We start from the raw sequence: 15,306 nt of genomic DNA on the forward strand, positions 1-15,306 counted from the left end.
TAAGCATGGTAGAATCTATTTCATTTTGTTAGGAACAAATAACCATACTCTGTTCAGCATGTACAAAGCTATTGCTTTATTCAGCTGGGAAGCTGGGAAAAGGCTTCCTTTTGGAATGAACAGCAAAGATGTGTTCATGAACAAGGCACTTTTACACACACACACGCATGCACACACACAGAAAAAAGAACATATTACTGTTACATAAACATCAACATATTTTAATTTTTAGATCTCCCTACTTCTCCCCACCTCCCCCTTTGAAAAAAAGAAACATATTTTTGTAACATTAAAAAAAAAATTTCATAGAACATCTACATAGGAGCAGTTACTGTTACATTCAGTTACACTAACAATACATGGTTTCAGTTCAGTAATTTTCCATTAACAAATTTTTTTTTTCTACCCACTATAATTCCCTCCTTTTCCTTAAGATGAAACAACTAAGGTTCAGTAGAAATTTCTCATTAGGTTAGAAACATTCTTCTTTCTCAAAGTTGCTATACATTTATAGAATTTGTGATTCCATTAATGCTTCCATTTTTTGATGCCACATTGTATACAGCACTTAATTATGGAGACAGGAAAAAGCAAAAATAAAATAAGGAAGGATGTATATATATATATATATATTTTTTTTTTTTTTTTTTTTTTTTAAACAATCTATTTTCTGATTCCCTTTAGATGACCAGCAACCAGGATCACATACAGGTTTCCTCTTTATTGTAGGTGTGTGAAAAGACTTACTGGCCTCACACATTTTATGTATGTTGAGTTCTATGTTTAGACACAGCAAGACTCATTTGCAAGGGTATGTATGCTTTTATTCAACCAGAAAAAAATCTAAAGTTAGACAAAGAAACACTTCAGATTGTATTAGGCTGAGATTTTCTGCAGTGAAGTTCTTTAAAGTTAGAAGGGTTCCTAAAAAGTTTGCAACAGATGTGGAAAGTGCATGAATACTGCTCCAGGAAACATATAGATAAAATACTTTCTACCAGCATAAATGCTTTTAATTCTTTCCCATTGGTCTTTTGGAATGTGTTTTATTTGCTACCAACTGAAGTCTAGATGCCAGGATGCAGGAAATATATTCTATACAGAACAAGTGTTTGTTTTAACTCCATATATGATCTTACAAGGCTGCTCACATGACCTAGTGGTAAAGAATCTACCTGCCAATGTAGGAGACACAAGAGATGCAGGTTCATCTTTGGGTCAGAAAGATTCCCTAGAGTAGGAAATGGCAACCTACTCCAGTATTCTTGCATGGAAAATTCCATGGATAGAAGAACCTTGCAGGCTACAGTCCATGGGGTTGCAAAGAGTCAAACAAGACTGAGCACACACACACACATGATCTTACAAGCCAGTTTATCTAGAGACAGTCTGGTGGGAGTCTATAAAATGTGTATGCTGTAACTGCAGGTCCCATAATACGTCTGAAGTAGTGTAGGCTACTACTGCATCGGTGGGTTACAGTCCACGGGGTTGCAGAGTTGGACACAACTAAGTGACTAAGCACTGCTGCACTGCACCCCCCCCCAAAATAGGAACCCCTGAAGGGCGCCCTATGTAGGACTATCAATATAAAACTGGGAGGTAAATCCATATTCCTACCGTTTTCTTTTGTCCAGTTATTAAATTTAATTCAAGAACCTCTCCGAAAATGAGTACTAGAGAAAAGTATGCTCAGAAAGGTGTTATTAGCACTAGCTAACTTACCAGTTTCCACAATGGCTATTGTGGAACAATATTGGGTAACAAATGGGATAGTGGCCTACTTTTCCTTCCCATTAATAACTAGGTATCTAGTTAAGTCCATTAGACAGAGTAAATTGCAGGGAAAACTGAGTGTGGAGAATAGTCAACTTATTTTTCTATAAAAAGGTCCCTTTTAACTAATTCTCTATTGAAGTTCTCATCTCATCCACAGGATCTTTCAAAGGGAATGCCTGCACTGCACATTTTCTACAGTTGAGTTATAGGACTCTTAGGGTATGTATTTAGTACTTGATGGTACTTTGGCTTCTGAAGACAGGGCATAGTTTGGCTGAGAAGACATTTGTTTCTCAATTGTGGGCTGTGTAACTGTGTTCCTTTCTCAAGTGGGAACACGAGATGAGAATGAATGGTGGGTTTTTTATAGTGATGCAGTTAGGAGTTTGTTAACTGCCTTTTGGAAGTCGGTGTAGGAATAAGTAGTGTTGATGGGTTCAGTGCGGGTTGTTTCCTTAACTGTTTTAGTTAACCAGCCACAGCAACAACCAGAAACACAGGAATTAGGAATCTGTTTTAGGTATTCAGGTATGGGGGTGGCTCTACTCAGTGTTCGTCTTAACTGTTTGGTGGCAAACTGCAGTGGTCCATTTAGAGTGGCATGGTCTCTAGAAAGCCGGCTGGGACTTATAAGGGGCTTTTGAAAAGGTGGTACTCCACAAGAAGCCAAAGGAGGCCATTCAGGAATTGGCTCCAGTTTGGGTACACAATGGGAGCAATGAGAGAGTCTCAGACCTATCTCTCGAAGTATATGGACTGGTGTGCTAGCATCCAGGAGTTTAGCATGATATAACCAGGAATTAGGATTTAGCGGTTTCCAAGTTGTAGAATATTTTAAAAGGCACTTAACCTGCCAGGCAAGACTCTCAAGAGGTGTTAGGTTGGGCACCACAGGGTCCTCTTCTTCAGAGGAATCCCACTCTTCCCCAGAACTCTCATTTAGGTAGGTAGTGTTTTCTTCTTCCTCACTTTCTGATTCTGATAAGGGATCAGGAGAGGGATTTCTAGGACCCATTAAAATAGACCACCAGTATAAGAAAAAAGATACCAGGAAAAGGTAACAATCTAAGCCAGCAAAACACTAACACTGGCAAATAAAGCAAAAGATGAGAAGCTGTTTCAGTAAGATTCACTTGTATCTCAGTCTGTTAAACACACATAGTATGCCTCTGGCTTGCAACACTGTACAGTTCTTCAAGATTATGTTGTATATTCTTCACTTACAAAGACAGCTCAGTTCTCAGCACCAGTTCAGTGTGTAAAAGTTAGTCACTTACCAGTGGCACAGGTCAGAGTCTCTCCTTCAAATCCTGGCTACTGAAGAAAAGAAGAGGTCATCGTATAGACAAGCTGATTTGCTTAGCATGGTCTCAACTGGTTGCAATTCATGAAGAGACACCTTGTGTACTCTTTTTTGTTGGCAGAGATATCGTATCTATTTGGTAATGAAAAGAAACTCAGTGGTTGCCTTCTTTGTTGGCTGGTGCAGTAACTTTTGTGCAGGGGGATGGTGGGATGAGTTGCCAAGGATCTGTCTGGTGTGCAATGATCCGATGTTTTCCATAGATGGTGCAAATGCCCTTGGAAACTGGCGACTTAGTTGCTGAACCATCTGCAAAGGTAGCCTTAACCTGTGAATGAGAAGACTTGAGACATGATATTAAAGCTTGAAAGCACTGGGTAACATTATTATCCATCTAACTTCATAGAGTATCCAAGCACACTGATGCTAAGCAAGAAGCCTTATTGGCTTTCCTATCTCCAGCACATAAACTTAGGCAGATTCTCCAACTGGGACTGGCTCCTACCATGACAAAATTGGCAAAGAGAGCCTGGGGCCACTTTAATCCTTTGTTGGTACATACCTGGGCCAGTTTGTTTTTTATTATGCAGTTCTAGACCAGGGATCTGCCAAAGCGGATCCCTTATGCTCCAAACTCCAAATAGGGAGCTGTAAAAGGTACCTTTCTATCTATAGAGGTGCTTCTTGGCATTAATTTTAGGAGACCTGTCCTCATAGTAGTTTCTAGATATTAGAACTCTTGCTGGGACCCAGAGGTTGAGGTCCTATGACTATACTCTACAGATCATGGCAGGCATAAATCTTAATATAGCAGGAATTACAATGATTATAAACAGCTTAAATTCATAATTAAAAGACAGACACTCAGAATGAATTAACAAAAGAAAATAAGATTCAGTAACATACTTTAAAGCAAAAAGACCCACAAAGGTCAAAACCAGAAATATGAACAAAGATGTTACCAGGTAACTGTGGACCAGAATAAAACTCAGATAGCAATCTTAATACCCAACAAAAAAGATTTCAAACCAGAAAATATAAGGAACAAAGATGGATGTTACAATACAGACAAAAGTGAAAAGAATAAAAGTGATATACTCATTATAAATGTCTACAAACCTAAAAGCACATCCTTAAAGTTCCTCAGGTAACGACTAATAGAACTGAGGGGGGAATATAAGCAGGGATATAAGCATTCTGAAACAGTTAAAAGTATTAATATGCTCTAGGAATTTTAAAAGACAAACACAGAAATATTTCATGCATTAAGTAATAAAGCATAACTAGATTCCAAAGGGTGAACTTCATTTAGACTAAATTTTCTGACCATAATGCAATAAAAGTAGATGTTAAAAGTAATTATAGGTTAGGAAACTCGATAACTCATGGATTAGTAAAATGGATATCATAAAATACATTAAATATAAGATTGAATGGTAATATAACCATACAAGGCAAAATTTGTGGGGCATGGCCAAACCAGTACCTAGAAGAAATTCATAGCTTTGAATACACTTGTGAGGAAATAAGGGAGTTTAAATATCCCCATGCTAGGCATTCAAAATAACAGAAAAAAATCAACAGCAAAATAAGCAGAAAAGAAATAATAAAGGCAGAAATTAAATAGTATGTAACAGAAAAATAGATTGATAAAATTGAAAAAGAGTTTTTGAAAATATGAGTAAGAAAAACAAAACTGGTGAGACTTATCAAGAAAGAGATTTAAAAATACTCCAAAAAAGATTAAAAGTAAAAACATAATATATGCTAACATGTGAAAACCTAGATAAACTGGCTAAATTCTAGAAGAATATAAAATACTAAAATTCATATAGGAAGAAATAGATAACTTGAATAAAACAGACCAGTATTAAAGAAAGTGGAAAAATAATAACTGCCTATTAAAAACACCACTCTCATAAGATTATGAGTTCCATTAAACTTCCAAAAAAATTAATACATATTTTATATTAACTGTTTCAGAAAAAAGCAAAAAAGCATAAAACTGATTAGCTTCTTTCATGAGGATAACAAAACATTAATTAAATCTAGAGATGAAGCATATAAGAAATACATAGGCTCATTTTACTTGCAAAAATTTCAAATACTACCTAATGAAATGTAATAGTGTAATAAAGAAAAAAAGAATGTCATAATCATGTAGAGCTTGAAAGCAAGAACATCTCAGTTTCATAAATTTATAAATATAAATCACTATAGTAATAAAACAGAAAAAATCAGATAATTTTATCAATTGTGGAAATTTAACTCTTCTTAGTTTTTGACCAACACCTATTTATGACTTAAAAAAACAAAACATTTTAACCAAATTGGAAGAGAAAGCTACTTTCTCATCATGGTAAAACTTATCTACCAAAAACTTTCAGCAATTATTATCCTAAATGAGAAATTTAGATACATTCTCTTTAAAAATGAATTACATAAGGGTGATTCTGGTGACACTGTGTAACAAAGTACCAAAGTCCTAGTCAACATTATTATTATTTTTTTTTAAAGGGTGAGAACTGTAAAGAGATAAAACTACTATTTTACAGATGATATGGTCATCCAAATTAAAAAAAAAAAAAAAAACCCTAAAATATAAACTATTAGAGCTACCAAAAAAGCTCAACAAGGTTCCTGAATCTTTTTTCCAATTCACACATTAACCTATGAATATTCATTAACTTATTTACATAGCACTTACTATTTGCCAAATACTGTTCTAGGAATTGCACAAACAGTACTCATTGAAATTCTAACAATCCTGTAAGATAGGTACTTTTATTGTCCCCATTTTATACATGAGGTTTAAGCTACCTGTCCAGGGTCCTATATCTACAAAATGATAAGATTTGACCACAGGCACTCTTAACTTCTATACCAGCAATATGGACCATAAAATATATTACATAAATACTTTCACAATAAAGGAAAAAAAAAAAACTCAGACCAAACCTATGAAGGATTTAAGAACTAATCAATAATATGCAAAACCTCTACAAAGAAGACTGTAAAATTCTAATCAAGGACACAGATAATTTAAAAGAGACATTCCATGCTCTTGGATGGAACAAATGAATACTACAAAGATAACTTTTTTCCAAATTAATTCATACACTCCTCATATGTTAAGAATAAAATTCCACATATAGCTAAACCAACTATTTAAACACAAGAGTAAAGGAAGTTCTTGGCCTACAGGATATTAACACATATTAGAGAAGCTACAGAAATTAAAATAAGGTAGAGTTAGTATAAGAACAGGGGTTCTCTGGTGAAGTATAAGAACAAATAGTCCAATGGAATAAAGCTCAGAAATAGAGCCACATAAAATTTTAGAATGTAATATAAAGTTAGCACATAAATCAAGGGGGGATGAATCCATCTAGCACATAATAATGGTAAATCTGGCTCATTATATAAAGAAAAATAAAAGTTACCTATATAATGCCACATACAAAGGAGGACTCATGATAGATTAAAGATCTAAGTGAGAAGTATAAGACTATATAGTCACTAGAATATAATGCAGGAGAATATCTTTGTGAATTAGGAGCAGAGGACTTCTTAAAAAAAACAAACATAAAGCACAAGACCAAACTATGATGAGTTCAATCACATCAAAATTAATCCTTTCTGGACTGAAGTAAAGACATCAAGAAAAAAGTTAATTACAAATCAACAACAAAGGTAGCAATCTCAATAAAGAAATGGGCAAAGGATAAAAATACCCAGTTTACAGAAGAAAAAATCGACAGGCCATTAACTCTATGTGAGTAAAGAGATAATCACATTATCCTATTATTTTGGTAAAAATTAGGAAGATGGATAATGCCAGGTGTTAGTGAGGGGACTAAAGGAATTCCTTTAGAAACCAGCACTATTGATGGGATTATAAACTGGGCTAACCTTTCTTAAGAGCAATCTGGCAGCACTACTTAGCTAGGCTATCTGCACATCTCAGGATCTACTCTTGGGTTTATATAACAGAGAAAATCTCTGGAAAACCAACATGTATTCTGAAGCTTCATCTTTGATGGTAAAGAATTAGAAGCATTCAAAGTTTCCATCCCTAGAGGAATGGATAGGTAACATGTGATGAAAGCACATTAGAAGTATACATAGCAACACAGATGGACTAAAAGCATAGGTCTAAATTGCAGAGTTGGCCATAACTTAGCAACTGAACAAGTCAAATAAGCAAAACCAAAGTATCAACATCCCACTTAGGCCATTCTGTAAGAATGATTTTCAAAATGAAAGTCTGTAACATCTCTAGGGTCAAATACATAGAGGTGATAAGGGCTGGCTTTGTGTCAGTAATGTTCATCTAAAGAACATTTCTCTGGGACTTCCTGGTAGTTCGGTGGTAAAGATGCCATGCTCCCATTGCAGGGGACACAGGTTAGATATCTGCTCTGGGAACTAAGATTCCACATGCTGTGCAGCATGGCCAAATAAAGTAACAGACTATTTCTCTGGCTTCTACTCATTCTTTTATCTAATTTAGTTCTCAGCAGTGGCACATATTAGGGGCTTAGCAAGTTTTTTTAAAAAAATTAATGAGAGAATGGTAGAGGCCAGTTATAAGTTAACTACACAAGCATGTTTTACTTTTATTCTAGGGAGACAAAAATATTTAATATACATGTATGAGAAAGATATATAGACATATGAAATAATATTTAAAAACAGAATCAACAAAGATACTACTAAAGGCATACAAAGGGAACTGCTTATAACTTAAAACTTCATCTTTAAGAATACTTTAAAAAGTTTATATTACCAACTTCAATCTGAAAACAAAAAGAAAATTACAAATGTATTATAAGTATTTTATTGAGATAGGAGGTTTTAATTCTTCTGTCCTCGTAGTTTTACTATTTTCATTCAGCCAGATTCCATCTGCAAGACTATTAATTGGCTACACTTTAATTATTGTGTTATTCAAAGCATTCTTTAAAAGGCTCATTCTACTATAGCAGAAATAAGACAAGGTTTCTTTGAAGGCATCTGTAAATTCTAGAGTGAACCCATCCTGTTAACCTCTTACATTCCACAGGCATTATAATGTTAGTTGCTCAGTCGTGTCCGACTCTCTGCAACCGCATGGACTGTAGCCCGCTAGGCTCCTCTGTCCATGGGATTTTCCAGGCAAGAATACTGGAGTGGGTTGCCATTTCCTTCTCCAGGAGATCTTCCCAACTCAGGGATCGATCAAACCTGGGTCTCCTGTATTGCAGGCAGATTCTTTACTGTCTCAGCCATTACAGAAGCAGTTATAGGCACTATAACCCCATATCAAAACTGAATTACTGGGAAATCCCATGGACAGAGAGCCAGGCAGGCTACCCTCCATGGGGTCAGAGTTGGACACGACTTGGCAACAACACATATATGATGATAAAGTAACTGAACAAAAAACATAAAAACTGAATTAATCACTCTATATACTCCCATGTAAAATTTACCTTGAAAGAATGATTTTTCTGTAATTTCAGAAAGTCTTACTATACAAATTAGTTTGCTTAGTTTAATTGCTACAATTTCTTTTCCCCAATAGCATTAAAAGTCAAGACACAGATAAGCGAAAGGCAGTGAGTTTAACATAGCATCTTTTTAAAAATGAAGCCAGTTTTATTGAGGTATGATTGACAAATTGTATATATTTAACATGTACATGTGACATCCTGAGACATGTATTCACTGTGAAATGATTACCACAATCAAGCTAATGAATATATCCATCACCTCACAGGTTTGTTTTTTTTTTTTTTTTTGCATGTTATGTGATGAGAACACTTAGGATCTACTCTCGGTAAATTTCAAGTATACATAATTAACTATCATCACCACAACGTACATTAGGTCTCCAGAAAGTTTGTATGCTTTGGCATCTTCCTATTTCCTTTACCCACTAGCCACTGATAACTCCCTTTCTACTCTGTTACTGTGAGTTCAACTTTTTGAGAGTCCACATGTAAACAGGATCATACAGGATTTGTCTTTCCGTGTTTGGTTTATTTCATATGGCAGAATGTCCTCCAGGTTGACCCATGTTGCTGTAAATTGTAGAATTTCCTTCTTTTTAAAGACTGAATCATGTCTGTATATAAATGTTTCATCTTCTTTATCCATTCACTCATTGATAGACACTTATTTCCACATCTTGGCTACTGTAAATAATAAACATGGGAGTGCAGATACATCTTTGAGATAGTAATTTTATTTCCTTTGAATATATACCAAGGGGGATTCCTGGATCATATGACCGTTCTATTTTCACTTTTTTGAGGAACTTCCATATTGTTGCCCACCAACATGTATCAGTGTCCCTTTTTCTGTACATCCTTATCAACACTTGTTATCTTTAGATTTTTTAATAGTCATTCTGACAGATGTGAAGTGATACTTTACTGTTGTTATCATTTGCATTTCCGTGATGATTCATGATGCTGACCACCTTTTCATATACTGGTTGGCCATTTGCATGTGTTCTTTGGGAAATTTGTCTATTCAGGTCCTTTGCTCATTTTTAATTAAGTTATTATTATTAATTTGCTATTGAATTATATGAGTTCTTATACATTTTTAATATTAACCCCTTATGAGATATATGGTTTGCAACTATCTTTTACCATTCCAAAGACTGACATTTTTGTAATCCAGTATTTTTAAAAAAAAATTTTCAGATTATAATGTTAAAAAAATACTGAAAAAAGGCATATTATTAAAACCTCACCTCCACAGAGCTAATCAAGATAGTTAGGCTGACCTCTGGTGGCCAATGCCTCACCCTTCAGTAACTGACAAAATGGCATGAATTTGTGGTGAGATAATCCAATAAAATATGGTAAAGGAAATAACAGAACTGCACAGTTAAAAAAGCAACAAAGGTAGCACACACCCAAAGCATAAGGAAGCCTGAGCAATAAAAGGCTACAAAATAAGAAAAATGCCTCCAAATATTAGTTTGTTCTAACTTTTAGTTCACCAGTTGATTTTAGATGAAAAACAAATAGGTTAAGTTCAGTGGTTCCCAAAGAATAGTTCTACACTAATACTGCAGCCACTAGCTCCATTTAGCACTTGAAATGTGGCTAGTGTAAATAATTCTCAATTTATGTTGAATACATGTTGAAATGCTATTTTGGATATACTTGGTTAAAAAAAAATAATGACCTTTCTATGTTTCTTTCACCACAGCTGTCTAGATATTCTGTTTTAATCTACAGTGAGATTATAATTGTTATCAAGCATATTCCATGCACTTTTAAACCTCTATGATTTTCCTGCAGCTGATTAACCTAAAGTACCCACACATCTTGCCTTTTCAGAAATTAGACATCTTGATAATTTTGAAATTATGGGGACTCCAACTACTACCATATTTATTTTAACTAGAATTTGAATACCTACAATGTTTCAGGAATTAGGACTATGAAGCAAGGGAATGTATGAACAAATTATGGCATACTCAAACAATAGAATATTAGCGAAACCTAGATGTACCTCAGTTTCCCCTGCTTAAAAAGGAGAAAGTAGTTTCAAGAGTTGTATCGGAGGATTAAGTGAAGTGCTTAGAACAGTGTCTTGGCATAAAAGGCAATGAAATAAAATACAATTTTATGGCAAGAAAATAAAAATTAAAACATACATTTTTTCTCTGCCTGTTTGGGCCTCCTCCCTCCCCTTTAGTGTGTGTTGTGTAGCTGCACTAACCAGACCTCCTAGGAGATAACCTTCCTTCTTAATCTTGTAGGGGGTCTCGTATGACCTACTACTCTCTTCATACCCATAGATCTGGATTGTGTAAACTGTCAGTAATGCGTTGACTGTCACCCTTCGTCTCAAAAACATATATAATCGTGCTTAGTCCTCTAAAGGGCAGAACAGTTCTCAGAGCTTTCTGAAAGACTATCTCATGGGTTATAATCCTCAGGTTGGCTTGAGTAAAATTTTCCTTTTCCTTCCTAGATCAACCACTGATTACTTTTTCCTAGACAAACGGTCCATAAGGTGTTCAGTTACTGTTACGAAAGTATCAATATGAATAAACTTCAAAAATAACAGTTATGGGAAAAAGCAGGTTCCATATGATTATTCATATAACGTCAGAACATGAAAACAATACAGTATACTTATTCACAGATTTATTCATATGTCATTAACACACAAAAGTTAACAGTAAATTAAGAAAATGCCCCCCACCCCGCCCCGCGCCCTCCAAAAAAGAAGAAAACCCATTACTGCCGGGGAGGGAAGATAGTTCGACAGGAAAAAGGCGTACATGAAGCACTGTAATCTAATTCTGTTGCTTTCTATCTGAAATAACTCCATTAAAAAAAATTAGGAAGGCACTCCAAATTTATCTTAATCTCTATACCCTTTCCCAATCTGTGTTCTCCTTTGTTGAAAACGCTGCCCTTAGGTACCTTTGTGGGGCTTCCCTTGGTGGCTCAGTGGCTCCCTCCTGCCAAAGCAGGAGATGCGGATTAGATCCCAGGGTGGGGAAGATCCCGTGGAGGAGGAAATGGCAACCCACTTCAGTATTTTTGCCTAGGAAATCCCCCACGGACAGAGCAGCATGGCGGACTACAGTCTCTGGGATAGCAGACAGTTGGACGCGACTTAGCGACTAAACATGCACGTTTGTAAACCAGGCCTTCAAAGCCTGTACATCTACAACAAGCTGTATCTAAATTAACTCGAGCCTCTCTTCCCAACTGCCTCCCACGTTTGCAGCCTCTCCACCAGCAATTTCACTGTGGGGCGAGGTTTAAGTAATTAGATGTGAGCACTGACCAGAAGGACAACAACCGCTCAGAATTAAAAAGCGGCTCGCCTCCATCAGAAGACCTCGGAACATTTCCCTTCTCAGTAGAAGCCGGGCCGCTGCGCAGCACTCCCAGACGCCCCAGCCTTCCCTCCTCCCCTTCAGGGGGAGCAGGGATTCTTCCCCTCAGCAGAGTCCCTGTTCTCACCCATGGAGGATCCTTTCTTCTTCCTCGCCTCACCCCCAGCCGCAAGACCCGATTAGGCCTAGCGTCACCAGCTCGGTTCCAATAGTCGAATCTCCACAGAGTTTGCACTCCCGGCGGATATCTCTTCCGGGGGAGCCAATGACCCTTTCTCTTAGAAACGCCAAGTCTTTCTCGGAAAACGGCTTAAAAGACCCTCAGCGCATGCGCCCAAACCGCGTTGTCGAAGGCAGTGGATTCACCTCTTCCCGCTCTCGCCGCTCTACGCACTCGCGGTAGTCTCGCGGTATTTCTTTCTCCCGCGGGAGTTGTTTGAAAGCTTTGGCGGTAACCACGCCCTCGACTGTCTGCTTCCCAGTGGAGACGCGGACCTTGGTCCGTCGGGCCAGCAGTAGGCGAATGTGAACAGGCTTCGTCTCGGCCGGGTATTGGCGCCATGGGGAAGGAGAAGAGATTGCTGCCGATTAAGGAGGCCTTCCAGCTGGCGCAGCAGCCTCACCAGAACCAGGCGAAGCTGGTGGTGGCGCTGAATCGCACCTACGGCTCGGTAAGCGCGGCCGCCCGCGGTCCGGGGCCCCCGCCTCTTCCCTCCCCAGCCTCTCTCCCAGGGGCTTCCCGCTACCCTTCCGACTAATTTCATCACGACTCCAGTCTCTCAACTCCCCAGACCCGGTTCGAAGAGGTCTACGGCGTAGACCGTTAATTCTCTGGTAGTGAATTTAAGAGAAATGTTTGTGCGTACCGGGGCGACCTAGTGTAGGGCTGCATCCTGGGTCCTGAGCCTGGTGGCTCAACGGTTGTTGTCCTTCTGGTCGCCGCCCACATCTAATTACTTAAACTTCGCACCACAGTGAAATTGCATCAGATCACCAATTAGCAAATTAATTGTTAGCACCAGAGTCTTCCTAGTCACGAAAATACTGTGCTTCCTTTTGAATGAAGTCTTGAGACGAATAGGACAATGGTTTTTAGGAAAATAAATTATCTTGAGGTGCTAGAAAAATTATGTCAGTATAATAGGGCTTGAGGATATGAGACAAGATGTGAAAGTTATTATCGGAAAGGAATTGCTGTGTAATATTAAGGGTAATAGGCTTCCCCAGTGGTTCAGAGGTAAAGAATACTCCTGCAGTTCAGGAGCCTCAGGAGACGCGGGTTCGATCCCTGAGTCGGGAAGATCCCCTGGAGGAGGGCATGGCAACCCACTCCAGTGTTCTTGCCTGGAGAATTCCATGGACAGAGGAACGTGGCAGGCTACAGTCCATAGGGTCGCAAAGAGACGCAACTGCAGCGGCTACTTGCCCACGCACATTAAAGGTAATTCGGTAAAATGCAGACGCTGTTATTGATTTTGGATTGTTCATAAAGAAGCAGATTTTTACTAAACTGGTACCAAGGCATCATATGGAGAATTAGAGTGTTGAAAAAAATATCGGAGGAATTCTTTTCACTGTCAAAATTCACGTTTGTTTTCTTTCTGGGAGAAGTACATTTCTTTAGAGAGATTTGTGCAGATTGATTTCCCCTTTGGTGGTTTGGATAATTGAGAGTTTACTAAATAATGATTTTAGTTTGTGGTAAGGGCTGGTGTTTTCAGCTTTTTAGAGTAATGTTGAGAAAAAAGGATTTAATCCATGCAGTTTTTGAAGGGTTTCTTTTCTCTTTCAGGTGGATGACAAGACAGGTTTTCATGAGGAGTTTGTTCATTACCTTAAATATGCTATGGTGGTCTATAAACGAGAACCAGCTGTGGAAAGAGTAATAGAATTTGCGGCAAAGTTTGTTACTTCATTTCACCAATCAGATATGGAAAATGATGAAGAGGAGGAGGAGGATGGTGGCATTTTAAATTATTTGCTTACTTTTCTATTAAAGGTATAGGAAAACTAGAATTTCAGGAGAACAGTATAGAACATTTTGCTATTTTAAAAGGGCCATAGGAGTTTGTGCATCTTAGACAATGAAATATCTGATAATTGAGAAAATGTAAAGGAAATATTAGAACTGTCATTAAGATTAAAATGTGAACTTTAAAAAATAACTCTGCATTAAATTTTTAATGACCATTCTAAGCCAGTTCTCATAAGCATTTGTTTTAAATGGATTCTCTATTTTAGAAGTGAGAGTTCCTACAAAGAGGAATATGCTTTTGTAATTTAGTGAATACTTTAGGCTATGTTTTGAGTCTTTGTGGTATGTAATGTGGATTTAGTATACGTATGGATCAAGGTTTTTCTGCAAGTTATGAGTTATTATTGTTATATATTCTTGAATTCTAAACATACAGAATTCAAATGGTATGTTATTATTTAATAATGGCATGTGACTTGGAATAAATTTTGATTTGTTTCTGTTTTAGTCTCATGAAGCAAACAGCAATGCAGTTAGATTTAGAGTGTGCCAGCTCATAAACAAGCTCTTGGGAAATATGCCAGAAAATGCCCAGATTGATGATGATTTGTTTGATAAAATTAACGAAGCCATGCTTATTAGATTGAAAGATAAAATTCCAAATGTAAGGATACAGGCAGTTCTTGCTCTTTCACGCCTTCAGGATCCCAAAGATGATGAATGCCCAGTGGTTAATGGTATGTATAGCTCCCTAAATCCTTTTTCAGTTCTGTTGATTCTGTTAAATTCTCAGCTGATGAATTTTCTCATTATGACATATTATGGAAGAGTATAGTTCATATATATTGTACACATATATGATTTTGAAACTTGTATTAAGAACAATCTTACACTCAAGTAGCCACCATCCAACTTAAAAAAGAATATCATCAGTACCTTTGAAGCCTATCTTAGGTCCCACTCCACTTCTATCACTCTCCCTCTGTAATGTTTATCTTGAATTTTGGTTTAATTATTTTCTTGCCTTTTGTTTGTTTGAACAGTTAAACACATGTGTGTGTGTGTGCTCAGTCACTCAGTTGTGTCTGACTCTTTGCGACCCTATGGACTGCAGCCCACCAGGCTCCTCTGTCCATGGGATTTTTCAGGCAAGAATTCTGGAGTGGGTTGCCATTTCCTCCTCCAGGTGATCTCCTGACCCAGGGATCATCTCCTGCATTGGCAGACGGATTCTTTACTACCACCTGGGAAGCCCAACCAACTATATTTTTCTGTGCTCTCAACATTATTTCTAACATTCATCCATGTTGATATATTTATTTGTTGATTTATAACATTCTGCTGTATGAGTATAAGACAATTATATTGTTTCTGATATTGATGGACCTT

At 37.2% G+C, this 15,306-nt stretch overlaps 2 protein-coding genes across 3 annotated transcripts in view; one reads left to right on the forward strand and one right to left on the reverse strand.

Moving 5' to 3' along the window:
- Positions 1-30: 30 nt before the first annotated feature.
- Positions 31-12,294, reverse strand: DCAF16 (DDB1 and CUL4 associated factor 16). Of its 2 annotated transcripts, none has more exons than XM_065907104.1 (2): positions 12,070-12,294; positions 31-3,410 (listed from the first exon to the last, which is right to left on the reverse strand). In XM_065907104.1, the coding sequence occupies exon 2, from the start codon at positions 2,792-2,794 to the stop codon at positions 2,144-2,146; it is 651 nt and encodes a 216-aa protein (XP_065763176.1). In that variant the 5' UTR covers positions 2,795-3,410; positions 12,070-12,294; the 3' UTR covers positions 31-2,143. The 2 variants fall into 2 exon arrangements, with proteins under 2 accessions (XP_065763176.1, XP_065763177.1); XM_065907105.1 differs by having other exon boundaries at positions 31-3,425.
- Positions 12,295-12,407: 113 nt separating this feature from the next.
- Positions 12,408-15,306, forward strand: part of NCAPG (non-SMC condensin I complex subunit G) — a 44,685-nt gene continuing 41,786 nt past the window's right edge. Inside the window, exons 1-3 of the mRNA XM_065907529.1 lie at positions 12,408-12,613; positions 13,735-13,941; positions 14,426-14,654. Coding sequence (XP_065763601.1) covers positions 12,503-12,613; positions 13,735-13,941; positions 14,426-14,654 — 547 coding nt within the window. The 5' untranslated portion in view covers positions 12,408-12,502. The remainder of the gene's footprint in view (positions 12,614-13,734; positions 13,942-14,425; positions 14,655-15,306) is intronic.

This window comes from Muntiacus reevesi, chromosome 16 (genome assembly GCF_963930625.1).
Source record: "Muntiacus reevesi chromosome 16, mMunRee1.1, whole genome shotgun sequence".
In the NCBI taxonomy this organism is placed as follows: Eukaryota; Metazoa; Chordata; class Mammalia; order Artiodactyla; family Cervidae; genus Muntiacus; species Muntiacus reevesi.